A 21,927-nucleotide genomic window follows, 5' to 3' on the forward strand; every position below is an offset into this window, starting at 1 on the left:
CTCGAATTTGATCGCCTTCCATACTTCACAAGCTGCGGCTAGTTCAGGACTCCATTTGCAAGCTGCTCGGATAATTTCATTACCTTCGCGAGCAAGATCACGCCCTTCGTTACGAGCTTGTACACAAGCTTCTAAAGCCACTCGATTAGCTGCTGCACCAGGTGCATTCCCCCAAGGATGTCCTAAAGTTCCTCCACCAAATTGTAATACAGAATCGTCCCCAAAGATTTCGGTCAGAGCTGGCATATGCCAAACATGAATACCACCTGAAGCTACCGGTATAACACCTGGCATGGATACCCAGTCCTGAGTGAAAAAGATACCGCGAGCACGATCTTTTTCAATAAAATCATCGCGCAATAAATCAACAAAACCTAAAGTCATTTCGCGTTCCCCTTCTAACTTACCTACTACTGTACCGGAGTGGATATGATCTCCCCCAGACATACGCAATGCTTTAGCTAATACACGGAAATGCATACCATGATTTTTCTGTCTATCAATAACTGCATGCATTGCACGGTGAATGTGAAGAAGTAAGCCATTGTCGCGGCAATAGTGAGCCAAAGTAGTATTTGCGGTGAATCCCCCGGTTAAGTAGTCATGCATTACAATAGGAACCCCTAATTCTCTCGCAAATACAGCTCTCTTAATCATTTCTTCACATGTACCCGCAGTCGCATTCAAGTAATGCCCCTTGATTTCACCGGTTTCGGCCTGTGATTTATAAATAGCTTCGGCACAAAAGACAAAACGGTCTCTCCAGCGCATAAATGGTTGTGAGTTTACGTTTTCATCATCTTTGGTAAAATCAAGTCCACCACGTAGACACTCATAACACGCTCTACCATAATTTTTTGCGGATAATCCCAATTTTGGTTTAATAGTACATCCCAATAAAGGACGGCCATACTTGTTCAACTTATCTCTTTCAACTTGGATACCATGAGGCGGGCCTTGGAAAGTTTTTGAATAAGTAGGGGGAATTCGTAGATCCTCCAAACGTAGAGCACGTAGGGCTTTGAACCCAAATACGTTACCCACAATGGAAGTAAACATGTTAGTAACGGAACCCTCCTCAAATAGGTCTAATGGATAAGCTACATAACAGATCCATTGGCTGTCTTCCCCAGCAACAGGCTCGATGTGATAGCATCGTCCTTTGTAACGATCAAGACTGGTAAGTCCATCAGTCCAAACAGTTGTCCATGTACCAGTAGAAGATTCGGCAGCTACTGCAGCCCCTGCTTCTTCGGGCGGAACCCCAGGCTGAGGACTTACTCGGAATGCTGCCAAGATATCAGTATCCTTAGTTTCATACTCTGGGGTGTAGTAAGTCAATTTATAATCTTTAACACCAGCTTGAAATCCAACACCTGCTTTAGTTTCTGTTTGTGGTGACATAAGTCCCTCCCTACAACTCTTGAATTAAGAATTCTCACAATAACAGGGTCTACTCGATGTTAATTAGGCGTAAATGAAACTTTAGCAAAAATCTCGTAAAACAAAAAGGATATTCAATTAATATAATATCAACTCATTAAAGAAAATTGAGGGCATGCTTAGGTTAATGAATATGTTTCATTCATATATAATGCGTACACCCTGTGTATGTTCTATCCTATAGGAATTCCACTATAGGAATTCGATAGGAATTGAGTTGTTGTTATGGTAAGTTAACACGGTTCGTTATTAAACCATGGATTTGATTTACCAAATCCATCATTATTGTATACTCTTTGATAGGTATAGCGCAACCCAAATTAATCCCTAATCCTTATTTTACAAGTTCTTAATAGGTCTCTTTTCTTATTTGGAATGCAAATACCTAACTAAATACTAATAAAATTCTTTGTTGACAGCAATCTATGCTTCACAGTAGTATATATTTTGTATATCGAAGTCCTAGATAGGAAAGTAGAGTAGGCACAGATCCTCCACAAAAGGCAAAATGTATATGAAAAAAAGATTGATTGAACTTTCCAACGGACTCATTCCATGAGTAAACGATTGAATGGGATTCGCTTGGGCAACGAAATCAAGTCCTGGTCCCCTTTTCTCTCTTATTGAATTAACTAATTCATTTCCTTTTTACTTTTGGATTTTTTTTGATTTGATTTGGCATTATTCAACAATAAAAAAAGAAAAATTTCGACAAATTCCTTTTTTTTAATTATGTGATAATTATGAGAACCAATCCTACTACTTCTCGTCCCGGGGTTTCCACAAGTGAAGAAAAAAGTACAGGTCGTATCGATCAAATTATTGGACCCGTGCTGGATGTCACTTTTCCCCCGGGCAAGTTACCTTATATTTATAACGCTTTAGTAGTCCAGAGTAGAGACACTGCCGATAAGCAAATTAATGTGACTTGTGAGGTACAACAATTATTAGGAAATAATCGAGTTAGAGCTGTAGCTATGAGTGCTACGGACGGGTTGATGAGAGGAATGGAAGTGATTGACACGGGAGCTCCTCTCAGTGTTCCGGTCGGTGGAGCTACTCTCGGACGAATTTTCAACGTTCTTGGGGAGCCTGTTGACAATTTGGGTCCTGTAGATAGTAGTGCAACGTTCCCTATTCATAGATCTGCGCCTGCCTTTATCGAGTTAGATACGAAATTATCCATCTTTGAAACAGGTATTAAGGTCGTCGATCTTTTAGCTCCTTATCGACGTGGAGGAAAAATAGGACTATTTGGGGGGGCTGGAGTAGGTAAAACAGTACTGATCATGGAATTAATCAATAACATTGCTAAAGCTCATGGGGGCGTATCCGTATTCGGTGGAGTAGGGGAACGGACTCGTGAAGGAAATGATCTTTATATGGAAATGAAGGAATCCGGAGTAATTAATGAAAAAAATATTGAAGAATCAAAGGTAGCTCTAGTCTATGGCCAAATGAATGAACCACCGGGAGCTCGTATGAGAGTTGGTTTAACTGCCCTAACTATGGCAGAATATTTCCGAGATGTTAATAAGCAAGACGTGCTTTTATTTATCGATAATATCTTTCGTTTTGTTCAAGCAGGATCAGAGGTATCCGCTTTATTAGGGAGAATGCCCTCCGCAGTGGGTTATCAACCTACTCTTAGTACAGAAATGGGTTCTTTGCAAGAAAGAATTGCTTCTACTAAAAAGGGATCTATAACTTCGATTCAAGCAGTTTATGTACCTGCGGACGATTTGACCGACCCTGCCCCTGCCACAACATTTGCACATTTGGATGCTACTACCGTACTTTCCAGAGGATTAGCTTCCAAGGGTATTTATCCAGCAGTAGATCCTTTAGATTCAACATCAACTATGTTACAGCCTCGGATCGTTGGCAACGAACATTATGAAACTGCGCAAAGAGTTAAGGAAACTTTACAACGTTACAAAGAACTTCAGGACATTATCGCAATTCTTGGCTTGGATGAATTATCGGAAGAGGATCGTTTAACTGTAGCAAGAGCAAGAAAAATTGAGCGTTTCTTATCACAACCGTTCTTTGTGGCAGAAGTTTTTACTGGTTCTCCAGGAAAGTATGTTGCTCTTGCGGAAACTATTAGGGGATTTCAACTAATCCTTTCCGGAGAATTAGACGGCCTACCTGAACAGGCTTTTTATTTGGTGGGTAACATCGATGAAGCTAGCACGAAAGCTATAACCTTAGAAGAGGAGAACAAATCGCAGAAATGAAATTAAATCTTTATGTACTGACTCCTAAGCGAATTATTTGGGATTGTGAAGTGAAAGAAATCATTTTATCCACGAATAGTGGCCAAATTGGCGTATTACCAAACCACGCCCCTATTAACACAGCAGTAGATATGGGTCCTTTGAGAATACGCCTCCTCAACGACCAATGGTTAACGGCGGTTCTGTGGAGCGGTTTTGCGAGAATAGTTAATAATGAGATCATCATTTTAGGAAATGATGCGGAACTGGGTAGTGATATTGATCCGGAAGAAGCTCAAAAGGCACTTGAAATAGCCGAAGCTAACTTGAGTAAAGCTGAGGGTACGAAAGATTTGGTTGAAGCGAAGCTCGCTCTCAGACGAGCTAGGATACGAATCGAGGCTGTCAATTGGATTCCCCCATCCAATTGAAGACAATCCAGTGGTTTATAGTTGATACAAAGAAAAAGGGAAGAGGGGTAGAAAAAGTTATTAGATAGCGAAGCGAAGTAAGTCCAATGCTATCTAGTAATTTTTCTACCTACTTACCTACTATTGGATTTGAACCAATGACTCCCGCCGTATGAAAGCAATACTCTAACCACTGAGTTAAGTAGGCAATTTATCACCACAAAGGAAGACCCATTACTTCGATCGATTATATATTGAATCCCTTTTCTAAGCAATACCGCTCTGTTATTGGTCTGTTATATACTAAATACTAAACTAAATACTAAACAGATACAGATCAAAGGGATATCCTCTGGCATTAGAAAATATTCATCTTGACAAGAAATTCTCTATATGTTAAGATATCTCTGATAAGGGCTATAGCTCAGTTCGGTAGAGCAACTCGTTTACACGTGCGCCAATGCTTTTCAAAGGAGCTTATTATGCAATGAACATAATCGATCTTATTGCAAAATCAATGTCTTACTTCATAGATTCGAGAGAATAGGAGAACAGTAGCCTGACAAACAGTCGGTTCAGTCCGATTCAGGTGCCAATTCAGGTGCCTAATCAAATAGAACCCTTATGGATTTGCTAGTTGATAAGGTAAATATCCAGCCCACTAAATGCTAGGCGTAATGAGGATAAGGGCCTCCAAAAAACTTCTTTTCGTTCTATGAACTTTAAGGTGTATGAAGTCTCATAGTTAACTCTTGCAGTGGAACGATAGAGACTCCATTTCACTTAGGTTGATTTAATTTAGACCAGAGGCAGACCTAAGTCAAGGTAATCCTCCTTTGAAACACTTTGGTATTGCTCCTAGATAGATCATAATACAAAAAATCAATCAGAGCACAGGGAGCCATCTCATTATCTTTCCGTAAAGAAAAACTATGGTGGACTAACTGATCTTTAAATCAGTTTATGAAAGAGCCCAATGCAAAAAAATGCATGTTGGGTCTTTGAAACAGTTCAAATCATTTCGATAATAATCCGTTTGATCTGTTTTACCGAGAAGGTCTACGGTTCGAATCCGTATAGCCCTAATATGCCCTTTTTTCTATTTTAGGATCTCTATCCTATGTTTTCTTTAGTTTAGTATAGTTTTCATTTTCGCATTAGTATTTGTTTATAGACTGGATAGGCGCCTGCGACATAGAATAGAGATAAAAGCATTACCAAAGGCTCATTCATCGAAAATCAAAATCATACAGACAGGAAAAGAAAAACGAAAAATAGAAAAAATAAAGTAAAGAGTAAATAAGAAAACAGAATATTCTGTCTCATAGTTCTGAAATAGAGTTCTTTATTTTTATTTTTATAGTATTACTTCTCATTATACTGCATAGATTAGTCCTACTATCTTAATTAGGTTCTAATTATTCTAATTAGTAGTATTCTCATTTTTATTTAATAGTCTCTTATTATTATTAAATAGTAAATAAAGGATAGAGCTATTCTTTTTTTATAGAGATTCTAGAGAAAGCGAGACAAAGTGAAACGATAAAGTTTTCTTTATATAAGAATTAGATCTACATACACCATATCTAAATAGAATGGAAATCCAAAAGAAAGGGAGTTGGGATTCCATTGGATGAATCTTTAAAGAAGATGCAGCACAGAGGAAACAAAGGCTAAACTAAGCGCTTTTGTTTGAACAAAAAAGATTCTTGTTTCACCGAGGAAAAGAGAGAAGTTCTGGATAAATTGACAATGCTGAATTGAATTGACTAATTTAAGTTCCGCCTATTCCACATTAATGGGAGTACATTATGTTTCTGCTTCACGAATATGATATTTTTTGGACATTTCTAATAATAGCAAGCCTTATTCCTATTTTGGCATTTTCGATTTCAGGGCTTTTAGCCCCGGTTAGTGAAGGACCAGAGAAGCTTTCTAGTTATGAATCGGGTATAGAACCCATGGGAGGGGCTTGGGTACAATTCCGAATACGCTATTATATGTTTGCGCTCGTTTTTGTTGTTTTTGATGTGGAAACCGTCTTTCTATACCCTTGGGCAATGAGTTTCGACGTATTGGGTGTATCCGTTTTTATCGAAGCTTTGATTTTCGTGCTTATCTTAGTTGTCGGTTTAGTTTATGCATGGCGAAAAGGAGCCTTGGAATGGTCTTAACTGAATATTTAGACAAAAAAAAAGAAGGAAAAGATTCTATTGAGACAGTTATGAATTTGATTGAGTTTCCCTTACTTGACCAAACAAGTTCCAATTCTGTTATTTCAACTACACTAAATGATCTTTCGAATTGGTCAAGACTCTCCAGTTTATGGCCCCTTCTATACGGTACCAGTTGTTGTTTCATTGAATTTGCTTCATTAATAGGTTCACGATTCGATTTTGATCGTTATGGATTGGTACCAAGATCAAGTCCTAGGCAAGCAGACCTAATTTTAACAGCCGGTACGGTAACAATGAAAATGGCTCCGTCTTTAGTGAGATTATACGAGCAAATGCCTGAACCAAAATACGTCATTGCTATGGGAGCCTGTACTATTACAGGGGGAATGTTCAGTACGGATTCCTATAGTACTGTTCGGGGAGTTGATAAGTTAATTCCTGTGGATGTCTACTTGCCGGGCTGCCCTCCTAAACCGGAGGCAGTTATAGATGCCCTAACAAAACTTCGTAAGAAGATATCGCGAGAAATAGTTGAGGATCGAACTCTATCTCAAAATAAAAAAAGATGTTTTACTACCAGTCACAAGCTTTATGTTAGGCGCAGTACTCATACAGGAACTTATGAGCAAGAATTGCTCTATCAATCACCATCGACATTAGATATATCTTCTGAAACTTTTTTAAAATCCAAAAGTCCAGTACCTTCCTACAAATTAGTGAATTAGGAGGGGGGGGCTCTTTTGTGTAGAAAAAGAAAAAGCAGAGCAATCTTTCAAACTTGCATCCGAAATGGGAAATATTTATACAAAGAGGGAGAGATGAAGACAATGCAGCAGGGTTGGTTATCTAATTGGCTAGTCAAACATGAGGTGGTTCATAGATCTTTGGGCTTTGATCACCGAGGAATAGAGACTTTACAAATAAAAGCAGGGGATTGGGATTCCATTGCTGTCATTTTATATGTATATGGTTATAATTATTTACGCTCCCAATGTGCTTATGATGTAGCACCCGGTGGATCTTTAGCTAGCGTGTATCATCTTACAAGAATACAATACGGTATAGATAATCCAGAAGAAGTCTGCATAAAAGTCTTTGCCCAAAAGGATAATCCTAGAATTCCGTCTGTCTTCTGGATTTGGAGAAGTGCCGATTTTCAAGAACGCGAATCTTATGATATGGTGGGAATCTCTTATGATAATCATCCGCGCCTTAAACGTATCCTAATGCCTGAAAGTTGGATAGGCTGGCCCTTACGTAAGGACTATATAACCCCCAATTTTTATGAAATACAAGATGCTCATTGAATGATAAGAAATTCGTGCTCACTTATACAACACAACTCCAGATTTTATTCAAGTCAAGGAATATTTTTAGGTTCTTTTCCTAGATGAAACGGAATACCTATTTATAATTAATTCCTATTATACAAAAGCATTCCAGATAGACTGAGCCAAAAAAGGGTTTCATTTGGATTCCCCTATTTTGAAAATCACATATTAATTTCCTTCATATGAACAGAAAAATAGGATGACTCAAAGAAGTTCTCTACCAGGAACTTTGTATCGCGCACATGACTTAGCACAACTAGGAAAATAAGATAAGATAAAGATAAGCAAGACTAAAAAAATATTCGTCGGAATAGTGGAATACAAAATAAAGAAACGCAAAAAAATAAAGGGGAACCTAATCTCACCCCCTTCCTTATCATAAAGAAAGGGTATATTTTAAAACTTCTCTAAAAAGAAGTGCCTCTATATTTATATTATAGATTTATCCACTTAGATGAATAAATCATACTCTATCTATATTATATATTATTAATAAATATGTATCACAATCCATCTCGAGGTATTTGGATCAATACCTATTCGGTGGATCTTTTTTTTTCTCTGCCAGGAACCAGATTTGAACTGGTGACACGAGGATTTTCAGTCCTCTGCTCTACCAACTGAGCTATCCTGACCTTTTCTTGTGCATCATCCTAGTAGAGTATTTGTATCTATGTCAATTAAAAGGACTAAAAAATCAATTAAAGTATTTCAAATTCAAAATTTGAAAGGGGGGGGGTAGCCCTATGCATTGTGCATGGTTTACTTAAATAATACTTAAAAATAGAGTGAATAACCAAGATTTCTTGCCGATACTCTAATAAAAAAGAAATCTATTCAATGAATAGGATAAGATCCATTGAGTTCTCTTCGCATTCCTTTCCTTTGTGAAAGAGTAGAATGAGAAAGCTAATGAATCTTAAACCCATTGATAAAAAGAAAAAAAAAGAGGATTTGGGGATAGAGGGACTTGAACCCTCACAACTTAAAAAGTCGACGGATTTTCCTTTTACTAGAAATTTCATTGTTGTCAGTATTGACATGTAGAATGGGACTCTCTCTTTGTCCTCGTCCGATTAATCCACTTTCTTTTTAAAAGTTCTCAAAACTTTGAATTTGAATTGAAGAATTTGATTATTCAATATTCGAATGGAGTGGATTCACAATAATTCAAAATAAAATTATGATATGAGTTTTTTATTTCATAATCATTTCGAATTTTATTTTGAAATTTTAAAAAAGATAAAGAACCTATATTATAATATGAGTTCTGTGATTAATCGTTTGCTATGTCAGTATCTATACGTGTTTATTAAATGTATAAAGTATAAAACCCCTCTTTCTCTAATTTAGAATTAGAAGGAATTCCACTAACAACACAACGTAATTAACTCGATTCGTTAGAACAGCTTCCATTGAGTCTCTGCACCTATCCTTTTCCTTTGTATTCTAGTTCGAGAATCCCTTCTCAAAACACGGATTTGGCTCAGGATTGCCCTTTTTTAATTCCAGGGTTTCTCTGAATTTGGAAGTTACCACTTAGCAGGTTTCCATACCAAGGCTCAATACAATCAAGTCCGTAGCGTCTACCGATTTCGCCATATCCCCACTTCCCTCTTCTTTGAGACCAGGATTCCTTGTGTAATTTCATCCATCTCTTAGTTTTTTTTTTGAATCATTGAGTTCATCACTCAACGTAGTCTAGCAGTTCAGTTCGACTCTATTTGAGAGACCCCGCTTGCTTATTGCAATTCTGAATTACATTGATTCTATCCTTGATGTATTTGCAATTCAATCCGAATCAATATATCCAAAACTTTTTATCTCCCCCACCTCCCGTCTTACTTTTTTATAGTATTCGAAATTATACTATAACGCTGGATATTTATTCTTTTTTTCTAATCAGAATTATCAATTTTATTTACTCTGACTTTATGTTCCCCTTAGTGAAATATTAATCCTCAAATTATTAACAAATAATAAAGTCTATAATGATCGAATGAAAATACCCATAAAGTCTATAATTTTCTTTTTAAATATCCTATAGTTAAGCATATCAAGCTAACTTTATCTTTAAGAAGTTTTAGTATTTTTTTATTTAGTATTTTTTTATAAGTAGAACTTCAAATTTAGAACTAGTTAATAGCTAAGAGTAATAACTAATATCTGAGATTTTACGGATTTCCTATACTATACCTATTTCTATTTGTTACACTATTTCCGTTATGTAAGCCCACTTAGCTCAGAGGTTAGAGCATCGCATTTGTAATGCGAGGGTCATCGGTTCAAATCCGATAGTCGGCTTTTTTTTTCTCTATCGATGTTCTACGAACAAGAATCTCTTTTTTTCCGAATTAAATGGAGAATCCAGGATCTTTTATGTTTTTTACCTTACTATTTTGCTAGATACAAAACAATAAAATAAATAATATATATACAAAAAATACAAAAAATACAGATTTTGATGAAATTCCATTTTTTGTGGTACTTTAGTTGATTTTACTCTGTTTATCCTGTAGTTTAATTCAGTTTTAATTTCGATGTATTCTGTAATGTAAATACAATGAAATTAATTGTGTAAAATGAAATTTCAATAAAAAAAAGGAGTCTTCATGTCCCGTTATCGAGGACCTCGTTTAAAAAAAATACGCCGTTTGGGAGCTTTACCAGGACTCACTAGAAAAACACCTAAATCCGGAAGTAATCTTAAAAAAAAATTCAATTCTGGGAAAAAGGAGCAATATCGTATTCGTCTTCAAGAAAAACAGAAATTGCGTTTTCATTATGGTCTGACAGAACGACAATTACTTAGATATGTACATATCGCTGGAAAAGCAAAAAGGTCAACAGGCCAGGTTTTACTACAATTACTTGAAATGCGTTTGGATAATATCCTTTTTCGATTGGGTATGGCTTCAACCATTCCTGGGGCCCGCCAATTAGTCAACCATAGACATATTTTAGTTAATGGCCGTATAGTCAATATACCAAGTTTTCGTTGCAAACCCCGAGATATTATTACTACGAAAGATAACCAAAGATCAAAAGGTCTGGTTCAAAATTATATTGCTTCATCGGACCCGGGGAAATTGCCAAGCCATTTGACGATTGACACATTGGAATATAAAGGACTAGTAAATAAAATCCTAGATAGGAAGTGGGTCGGTCTCAAAATAAATGAGTTGTTAGTTGTAGAATATTACTCTCGTCAGACTTGAACTTAATGAAAAAAGGAAAGGTTCATAGAATTTTCTTCCCCTTCCCCTTTCCCCGAACTAAATAGCCCTAAGACCATTACCATTAATTCGTATTTTCCCATCAACTAGCTAAAATTGATTAACCCTAGGATTAGGATCCTTTTTGCTTTTTTCCTCTATGTTTACATACCACAGTAATTTGCTATAGAGAATTTTTAATTTCTATTAAATAAAAATAAGATAATATAAGATATTATTACTGGAATAAATTGCTATTTGATTTGATACATTGTGATCCTTAACGTTGATGAATTAAGAAAAACGGAAAGAGAGGGATTCGAACCCTCGGTAAACAAAAGTCTACATAGCAGTTCCAATGCTACGCCTTGAACCGCTCGGCCATCTTTCCTACATAACTTATTATGGAAAATAAACTGAGTGAATAGCGAGTTTTCTTATTCCTGCAGTACAGGTACAACCGCAACCGCTCGGGGGTTCCCTAGTTCTATTGGAAAAATTCCTTTTGATCTAGGTGGAAGGATACAGGATTTTTTACTAGAAATTGCGCTCGCTATAAAATAAAAGTTTTAATTTAGGTTTTCCCGCAACTAAAGAAAAAGAGAATGCAAGAATTCTTCTTATTGCATAATAAAATAAAGAAACCTTAGAATTCCGTTTGCATAAGATACGCTACACCATTGAAATCAAAAATAGAGTATGAGACAATTAATAACTTTGAAAACACGAAATAGTTGATGACATAAGTTGTTGTTCAGAAATAGGAAAGTGGAATGAAATCCAGTCTTAGTCAAATATTGCATATCTCTTCGTGTCCAAGCAGAAGGAAAAGGATACAATTTGAGCTGAGCGGAAAATCCATATCTCTCTTATCCATTTAAAACATATGGATTTAGAGCATATGGATCAATCTATTTATAATTATAAGAATCGAATGTGTTTGTTTTTATGTTATTTTGTGAAGGAATGAAAACAATTCTATATAGAATGGCTTGGGAATTATGCCTAGATCCCGTGTAAATGGAAATTTCATTGATAAGACCTTCTCAATTATAGCCAATATTTTATTGCGAATAATTCCGACAACCTCAGGAGAAAAAAAGGCATTTACTTATTATAGAGATGGTGCGATTTGACTCTTTTTTTTTTTGCTTTTTTTTAGACCTACCTATACCTCAGTCTTAGGAAAAAGAAAAGGGGTTGGCATAGAGAGAACCAAATTTGTAAAGCAAGCAAACCCACGCTTCGGGAAGGTGAGGCGAACTAACAATTCCTTCCGTCGTGTATCCTCGATTGATGCGGCTTCAGATACTTCAATTGTAGATTTGAGTATTGAGCGAAAGGTTACACCTACAGGATATGGTATGGTATGGATTACAGGCCACTCTATTAGTATCCGTAGGCAGCATAGGGGAGAAAAGCACTACACCTAGAAATAGGAATCAACAAGAGAAAAACTTTGGTAGAAATTACCCCTTTCCTGATCGGTATCAGGGCTGGGAAGAATGGTTGGGATAACAAACAACCATCAGGTTTGTACTTTGGATACCCCTATAACCATCAAAGATCGTTGAAGTAGCTAATTCCTCTAAATAGGAGGCGTTGAGAACAAAGAAATTATTGGAGCTATCGTTTTCCTCTAGCATTAATAGAATTCATTGGTGTTAAGAAAAACCTCTTGTGGGAAGGTTGGCTAGAGATTTCTTGGAAAAATACCAGCCCCTTTCGGTTCATAATGAGACGGGACTAATTCTATTTTGATTCTATAGATTAAGATTATTTCGCTTAGTACTATTATGTACAGAAGGGAGGAGCCGTATGAGATGAAAACCTCATGTACGGTTTTGGAACGGAGATTTTTTGAATAGAATGAACGACCGTAACGGATGTTGGCTCAATCCGAAGGAAATTATGCGGAAGCTTTGCAAAATTATTATGAAGCTACGCGACTAGAAATCGATCCCTATGATCGAAGTTATATACTCTATAACATAGGCCTTATACACACAAGCAATGGAGAGCATACAAAGGCTTTGGAATATTATTTCCGGGCACTAGAACGAAACCCCTTCTTACCGCAAGCTTTTAATAATATGGCCGTGATCTGTCATTACGTGCGACTATCTCCACTATAGAAAGACAAAAAAAGAGAGGATCAAATTTTCTAGTAAATACTGGAAAAAAGGGCTTTCTACATAGGGATCGTAAAAACAACGATTTTTCCCTATCAGCTGTAGGAAGGAAGGACACTTCACGAGAATCAAAAAACGAAGAAAGTATGGCCTATACTACTACTCTATGGATAAAGTTTCTCAAATTGATAGAGAAAGCACCGTAAAGATCAATTAGTGAGCGACTGGGTCGATACAACTAAAAAAAACTGCTTACTTATCCCATGATATGGGGCAAAATTTAGGAATCCGCTTATGTAATAGAGCCGATCCACTAAGGGATTAAGCAGCGGTGTAGTATCAGATCCCAAAGATAGTAAGTTCTTTTTTCTTTCTTATGGAAAAAAGTCTTTTTCAAGGATTCTATAGAGATTTCATATATGAAACCGGGATAGTTACCTTTCAGAAAATTTGAACGAAGGCTCTATATCTATCTATGCTTCATTCTTCTGAAGGTGGGAAAAAAGATCAAACTAATTATTGAGAAAAATTAGGGTTTGAAACTTAGGTAATTAATTTCTTCTGCTTAACACAAGAACAAATTGGATCGATTTTTGATAAATCGAATTCAGTTAAGATAGGGGAAATTAAGATAGCAATTTCTGAGCCGTATGAGGTAGGAAACTCTCAAGTACGGTTCTAAGGGAAGGAACTGCCTATTCCGACCGAGGAGAACAGGCCATTCTAGAGGGTGATTCGGAAATTGCGGAAGCTTGGTTTGATCAAGCTGCTGAATATTGGAAACAAGCTATAGCGCTTACTCCGGGAAATTATATTGAAGCACAAAACTGGTTGAAGATTACGAAGCGCTTTGAATTTGAATAAGACCATGCTCCTTTTTTTTCCTAAAATGGATGGTTTGGTTGTTGATCCATTAATCAAATAAATTAGGTCGTAAGATCGAATCAAGAATTTCATTATATCCATTTCTTATACCTTCTATTTTATAAGATATTTCATAAGAATAAACCATAGGGATAGGGTCTAGAATAGAAGTAATAAAGTGAATAAAAAAAAGGGGGCCAATCTAAATATTGCTAATATATTAGAACCATCTTATTAATAATTCTAATGAGTTATCTTGGAATTTAGAATCAAATAAAAAAAAAAAACCCTATATTATGCTCAAGGAAAGTAGATATAGATAGGAGCTTATGCCCTAAAAAAAAATACACTAGTTTCTTAAATTTAAAATAAAAAAGATTTTTTCTTACGCCGAGAAATATTTGTTTTTTCAAGATAAACAATGTCCGTTAGGCACCTAACCTTTATGTCATAATAGATCCGAACACTTGCCTCGGATTGACTTTAATATATAATTGCTCCAGTGAATAACTAAAAAAAAAGAAGGGTGGTAGTATAGTAAAGAAAAGAACTAATCACAATATCTATCTTTCAAAATCTATCTTTCAAAATCTATCTTTCAAAGATTCACTAAAAAAAAAGACAGTTGGCGGGTCTCTTTGTATGTCTTGTCCGGAAAGAGGAGGAGTTAATGATTATTCGTTCGCCGGAACCAGAAGTAAAAATTGTTGTGGATAGGGATCCTGTAAAAACATCTTTTGAGGAATGGGCGAGACCCGGCCATTTCTCAAGAACACTAGCTAAGGGCCCTGATACTACCACTTGGATCTGGAACCTACATGCTGATGCTCACGATTTCGATAGTCATACTGGTGATTTGGAGGAGATTTCTAGAAAAGTTTTTAGTGCTCATTTCGGGCAACTTTCCATTATCTTTCTTTGGTTGAGTGGCATGTACTTTCATGGTGCCCGTTTTTCCAATTATGAAGCATGGCTAAGTGATCCTACTCACATTGGACCCAGTGCTCAGGTAGTTTGGCCTATAGTAGGGCAAGAAATATTGAATGGTGATGTAGGTGGGGGTTTCCGAGGAATCCAAATAACCTCTGGTTTTTTTCAGCTTTGGCGAGCATCTGGAATAACTAGTGAATTACAACTCTATTGTACTGCAATTGGTGCATTGGTTTTTGCAGCGTTAATGCTTTTTGCTGGTTGGTTCCATTATCACAAAGCCGCTCCCAAATTGGCCTGGTTCCAAGATGTAGAATCCATGTTGAATCACCACTTAGCGGGATTATTAGGACTTGGGTCTCTTTCTTGGGCGGGACACCAAATTCATGTATCTTTACCAATTAACCAATTTCTTGACGCTGGGGTGGATCCTAAAGAGATACCACTTCCTCATGAATTTATCTTGAATCGGGACCTTTTGGCTCAACTTTATCCTAGTTTTGCCGAAGGAGCAACCCCTTTTTTCACTTTAAATTGGTCCAAATACGCAGAATTTCTGACTTTTCGTGGAGGACTAGATCCAGTAACCGGTGGTCTCTGGCTGACCGATATTGCACACCATCATTTAGCTATTGCTATTCTTTTCCTAATCGCAGGTCATATGTATAGGACCAACTGGGGTATTGGCCATGGACTTAAAGATATTTTGGAGGCTCACAAGGGCCCATTTACAGGACAAGGCCATAAGGGTCTTTATGAAATCTTAACAACGTCATGGCATGCTCAATTATCTCTTAACCTAGCTATGCTAGGCTCTACAACCATTGTTGTAGCTCATCATATGTATTCTATGCCTCCCTATCCATACCTAGCTACTGACTATGGTACACAACTTTCCTTGTTCACACACCACATGTGGATTGGCGGATTTCTAATAGTCGGTGCTGCTGCACATGCAGCAATTTTTATGGTAAGAGACTATGATCCAACTACTCGATACAACGATCTATTAGATCGCGTCCTTAGACACCGCGATGCAATCATATCCCACCTTAACTGGGTATGTATATTTCTAGGTTTTCACAGTTTTGGCTTGTACATTCATAATGATACCATGAGTGCTTTAGGCCGTCCACAAGATATGTTTTCGGATACCGCCATACAATTACAACCTATCTTTGCTCAATGGGTACAAAATATCCATGCTACTGCGCCTGGCGTAACAGCTCCTGGTGCAACAACAAGTACTAGCTTAACGTGGGGAGGCGGCGAGTTAGTAGCAGTAGGTGGCAAAGTGGCTTTGTTACCGATTCCATTAGGAACCGCAGATTTTTTAGTCCATCACATTCATGCATTTACCATACATGTGACTGTATTAATACTTTTGAAAGGTGTTTTATTTGCTCGGAGTTCCCGTTTGATACCCGATAAAGCAAATCTAGGTTTTCGCTTTCCTTGCGATGGGCCTGGCCGAGGGGGAACATGTCAAGTATCTGCTTGGGATCATGTTTTCTTAGGTTTATTCTGGATGTACAATGCAATTTCGGTAGTCATTTTCCATTTCAGTTGGAAAATGCAGTCGGATGTTTGGGGTACCATAAGTGATCAAGGGGTGGTAACTCATATTACAGGGGGAAACTTTGCACAGAGTTCCATTACGATTAATGGGTGGCTTCGAGATTTCTTGTGGGCACAGGCATCGCAAGTCATTCAGTCTTATGGTTCTTCATTATCTGCATATGGTCTTTTTTTCTTAGGTGCTCATTTTGTCTGGGCCTTCAGTTTAATGTTTTTATTCAGCGGCCGTGGTTATTGGCAAGAACTCATTGAATCTATCGTTTGGGCTCATAACAAATTAAAAGTTGCTCCTGCTACTCAGCCTAGAGCCTTGAGCATTATACAAGGACGTGCTGTAGGAGTAACCCATTACCTTCTGGGTGGAATTGCCACGACATGGGCATTCTTCTTAGCGAGAATTATTGCAGTAGGATAGTGGCTAGGAGGATTTGAAAGGCATTATGGAATTAAGATTTCCCAGGTTTAGCCAAGGCTTAGCTCAGGACCCCACTACTCGTCGTATTTGGTTTGGTATTGCTACCGCACATGATTTCGAAAGTCATGATGATATTACTGAAGAACGTCTTTATCAGAACATTTTTGCTTCTCACTTTGGGCAATTAGCAATAATCTTTCTATGGACGTCCGGAAATCTGTTTCATGTAGCTTGGCAAGGAAATTTTGAATCATGGATACAGGATCCTTTACACGTAAGACCTATTGCTCATGCGATTTGGGATCCTCATTTTGGTCAACCCGCTGTGGAAGCCTTTACTCGAGGAGGTGCTGCTGGTCCAGTGAATATTGCTTATTCTGGGGTTTATCAGTGGTGGTATACAATAGGATTACGCACCAATGAAGATCTTTATACTGGAGCTCTTTTTCTATTATTTCTTTCTACGCTGTCCTTAATAGCGAGTTGGTTACATCTACAACCCAAATGGAAACCAAGCCTTTCGTGGTTCAAAAACGCGGAATCTCGTCTCAATCATCATTTGTCAGGACTTTTCGGGGTAAGTTCTTTGGCTTGGACAGGACATTTAGTTCATGTTGCTATTCCCGCATCCAGGGGGGAGTACGTTCGATGGAATAATTTCTTAGATGTATTACCCTATCCCCAGGGGTTGGGACCCCTTTTGACGGGTCAGTGGAATCTTTATGCCCAAAACCCTGATTCGAGTAATCATTTATTTGGTACCGCTCAAGGAGCGGGAACTGCCATTCTAACTCTTCTTGGGGGATTCCATCCACAAACACAAAGTTTGTGGCTGACTGATATGGCTCACCATCATTTAGCTATTGCATTTATTTTTCTCATTGCCGGTCACATGTATCGAACTAACTTCGGAATTGGGCACAGTATTAAAGATCTTTTAGAAGCGCATACTCCTCCGGGGGGTCGATTAGGGCGTGGGCATAAGGGCCTTTATGACACAATCAACAATTCGATTCATTTTCAGTTAGGTCTTGCTCTAGCTTCTTTAGGGGTTATTACTTCCTTAGTAGCTCAACATATGTACTCTTTACCTCCTTATGCATTCATAGCACAAGACTTTACTACTCAAGCTGCTTTATATACTCATCACCAATATATTGCGGGGTTCATCATGACAGGGGCTTTTGCTCATGGAGCTATTTTTTTCATTAGGGATTACAATCCGGAACAGAATGAGGATAATGTATTGGCAAGAATGTTAGACCATAAAGAAGCTATCATATCTCATTTAAGTTGGGCTAGCCTCTTTCTAGGATTCCATACCTTGGGCCTTTATGTTCATAACGACGTCATGCTTGCTTTTGGTACTCCAGAAAAGCAAATCTTGATCGAACCTATATTTGCCCAATGGATACAATCTGCTCATGGCAAGACGACATATGGGTTCGATATACTCTTATCTTCAACGAATGGCCCCGCTTTCAATGCGGGTCGAAGCCTATGGTTGCCCGGATGGTTGAATGCTGTTAATGAGAATAGTAATTCGCTTTTCTTAACAATAGGACCTGGGGATTTCTTGGTTCATCATGCTATTGCTCTAGGTTTGCATACAACTACATTGATTTTAGTAAAGGGCGCTTTAGACGCACGCGGTTCCAAATTAATGCCGGATAAAAAGGATTTTGGGTATAGTTTTCCTTGTGACGGCCCAGGGCGCGGCGGTACTTGTGATATTTCTGCTTGGGACGCATTTTATTTGGCAGTTTTCTGGATGTTAAATACCATTGGGTGGGTTACTTTTTATTGGCATTGGAAACATATCACATTATGGCAGGGCAACGTTTCACAATTTAATGAATCCTCCACTTATTTGATGGGATGGTTAAGAGATTACCTATGGTTAAACTCTTCACAACTTATCAATGGATATAATCCTTTTGGGATGAATAGTTTATCGGTATGGGCTTGGATGTTCTTATTTGGACATCTTGTTTGGGCTACTGGATTTATGTTCTTAATTTCTTGGCGGGGGTATTGGCAGGAATTAATTGAGACTTTAGCATGGGCTCATGAACGCACACCTTTAGCTAATTTAATTCGCTGGAGAGATAAGCCTGTGGCTCTTTCCATTGTGCAAGCAAGATTGGTTGGATTAGCTCACTTTTCCGTGGGTTATATATTCACTTATGCAGCTTTCTTGATTGCCTCAACATCAGGCAAGTTTGGTTAATTTAGTTTGTTTTTTTGTACTGTATCAGCACCTAGTTCATTACTCTTGATAGAGAGGGAGGATCCGCCTTCTTAAATTTCTTTTTCTATTTATTTTTCCATCTAGGATTAGAACCGTATACTTGATAATAATAGCAACGGCACATTATGGCAAAAAAGAGTTTGATTCAGAGGGAGAAGAAGCGGCAGAAATTAGAACAGAAATATCATTTGATTCGTCAATCTTTAAAAAAAAAGATAAGAAGCAAAGTTTCTCCCTTGAGTTTGAGTGAAAAAACGAAAATGCGAGAAAAATTGCAATCCCTACCGCGTAATAGTGCACCTACACGCCTTCATCGACGTTGTTTTTTGACCGGAAGACCTAGAGCTAACTATCGACATTTTGGGCTATCCGGACACGTACTTCGAGAAATGGTTTATGAATGTTTATTACCGGGTGCAACAAGATCCAGTTGGTAAGGATAAAATACCCTTTCGTATTTGTATGGATTTCTGGAATTGATAATCATAGAGGAGCCCTCTTTACCATTCTGTATAAATGGACTATTCTATTTGTATAGATATGGTAGAGGGACGTATCGAACCCTCTTTTATCCACTAGTTACCCCTCTTTAGTTTAAGAGTATAGAGCAGTTTGGTAGCTCATAAGTCTCATAACCTTGGGGTTGCGGGTTCGATTCCCACTACCGGCCCCATACTCCTTCTTTAATGATATATGCATGATATATACATCATCCATTTGTATCTGGATTTTTTGATTTCCTAAAAGAGTTTTGGTCTAACAGTTTTTTCTCGGAAGAAGACAACAAATAAAAGAAAGAATAAAAGAAAGAATAAAATACGAAAGAAAAGCGTCCATTGTCTAATGGATAGGACAGAGGTCTTCTAAACCTTTGGTATAGGTTCAAATCCTATTGGACGCAATCTTATTTCTATCTATTCTTTAAATAACTATACTAAACTAAAAACAAAGAAAACTTTTTTGCATGATTCAAATAACAAGAGTAGACATGCAAAATAACAAGAGTAGATATGCCAAATTTATTTGTTACTGAAGGGAAAACCGTTCCAGCTGTTCCTGAATAGCTTCCTTCAAAAGGATTTCCGCTTGCTCGGTGAATGTCTTGCTAGAAGATATAATTTCTTGGAATTGAGGTTTAGTATCTTTTAGGTGTTTACGTAACTCATCCAGAAATTTATTTACCTGTTCGATTTCTAACGAATCAAGATATCCTCTTGTTCCGGTATAAATAGTAGCTATCTGCTCTTCCACTGGGAGAGGATTTGCCTGGGATTGTTTAAGCAATTCCCTTAATCGTCGACCCCTTGCCAATTGATTCTGACTTGTTTTATCGAGAGCAGAGGCGAATTGTGCAAAGGCTTGTAACTCTGCGAATTGAGCTAGTTCCAATTTTGATTTGCCAGCTACTTGTTTCATGGCTTTAATTTGAGCCGCGGATCCTACTCTGGAAACAGAAATACCCACATTAATAGCGGGTCGAATTCCGGCATTGAATAGATCCGCCGATAAGAATATTTGTCCATCTGTAATGGAGATTACATTAGTAGGAATATAGGCGGAAACGTCTCCAGATTGAGTCTCAACTATTGGTAAAGCGGTCATACTTCCTTCGCCTAAAAGAGAATTTAATTTAGCGGCTCTTTCTAAAAGGCGTGAATGCAAATAAAAAACATCCCCTGGATAAGCCTCACGGCCGGGAGGTCTTCTTAATAGAAGGGACATTTGGCGATAAGCTTGTGCCTGTTTGGAGAGATCATCATAAATTATTAAAGTATGCCGTTCGCGGTACATAAAATACTCAGCCAGGGCTGCTCCCGTATAAGGAGCGAGGTATTGTAATGTAGCAGGTGAATCCGCCATTTCAGCTACTACAATAGTGTATTCCATGGCCCCCTCCTCATGGAAAGTAGTTACTACTTGAGCTACGGAGGATGCTCTTTGACCGATAGCTACATAAACACATATTACACCTTGCCCTTTTTGATTGAGAATTGTATCTGTAGCTACTGCTGTTTTGCCAGTCTGTCTGTCCCCAATAATTAACTCTCGCTGACCGCGCCCTATAGGAATCATCGAATCGATAGCAATAAGCCCTGTTTGAAGAGGTTCGTATACGGAACGCCTGGAAATTATACTTGGAGCAGGAGATTCAATTAAGCGAGATTCGGAAGCTATAATTTCGCCTTTCCCATCAATAGGTTTAGCCAGAGCATTTACAACACGACCCAAGTAAGCCTCACTCACGGGTATCTGAGCAATTCTTCCTGTTGCTTTTACAAAACTGCCCTCTTGTATCATCAACCCATCGCCCATTAATACAATCCCAACATTTTTGGATTCCAAATTCAGAGCAATACCCCTAGTACCTTCTGCAAATTGGACTAATTCACCCGACATTATTTCACCAAGACCTATAATACGAGCAATCCCATCCCCCACTTGAACTACGCGACCTATATTCTCAATCCCTACTTTCCTATTATATTGTTCAATACGTTCGCGGAGAATTTTATGAATTTCGTCGACTCGAAGGGTTGCCATTAGTGTTTCTTGACTCTTTTTTCGAAAGCAAGGGGAAAAATAATGCCTAAATTCTAAACGAAAGTAGAAGTTCAAGGCCTAATTAATTTAATTATCTCTTCCATTCCAGGGACCCGAGAATGCCAATATTAGCACGAATCGTACGGAAATGTAACTCGGTATTCAAACAACTATTCAGAGTTCCTAGAGCTCCTTGTACGGCCTGTTGGAAAACCCGCTGTCGGACCTGATTCATTGCCCTTTGTTTTTCAAAATAAAGGGTTTCGTTTTTAGACTTTTCTAATTGTTCCAAACTAATAGAAGTAGCATTAATCAAATTTGCTTTTTCTCGTTCTATCTCAGAGTATCCATTCATTCGATACTCATCCGCTTCTAGTTCGACTTTCTGTAATCGAATCCGAGCTTTTTCGAGTTGCTCAAT

The 21,927-nt window shown here is 37.8% G+C and overlaps 1 protein-coding gene and 4 non-coding genes across 5 annotated transcripts; 3 read left to right on the top strand and 2 right to left on the bottom strand.

Moving 5' to 3' along the window:
* Positions 1-1,807: 1,807 nt before the first annotated feature.
* On the top strand, positions 1,808-11,390 carry LOC123419761 (ATP synthase subunit beta, chloroplastic). Its single transcript, XM_045107214.1, has one exon. It carries the CDS (start codon positions 2,187-2,189, stop codon positions 3,681-3,683), a length of 1,497 nt encoding a protein of 498 aa, XP_044963149.1. The 5' UTR covers positions 1,808-2,186; the 3' UTR covers positions 3,684-11,390.
* TRNAF-GAA lies at positions 8,143-8,215 on the bottom strand. The gene has a single exon. It is a non-coding gene; the product is annotated as a tRNA-Phe (tRNA).
* Positions 9,812-9,884, top strand: TRNAT-UGU. Its single transcript has one exon. It is a non-coding gene; the product is annotated as a tRNA-Thr (tRNA).
* Positions 11,100-11,186, bottom strand: TRNAS-GGA. Its single transcript has one exon. It is a non-coding gene; the product is annotated as a tRNA-Ser (tRNA).
* Positions 11,391-19,794: 8,404 nt separating the features above from the next.
* On the top strand, positions 19,795-19,866 carry TRNAR-UCU. Its single transcript has one exon. It is a non-coding gene; the product is annotated as a tRNA-Arg (tRNA).
* The last annotated feature ends 2,061 nt before the right edge of the window (positions 19,867-21,927 follow it).

This window comes from Hordeum vulgare, unplaced genomic scaffold (genome assembly GCF_904849725.1).
Source record: "Hordeum vulgare subsp. vulgare unplaced genomic scaffold, MorexV3_pseudomolecules_assembly, whole genome shotgun sequence".
NCBI classification, from domain to species: domain Eukaryota; kingdom Viridiplantae; phylum Streptophyta; class Magnoliopsida; order Poales; family Poaceae; genus Hordeum; species Hordeum vulgare.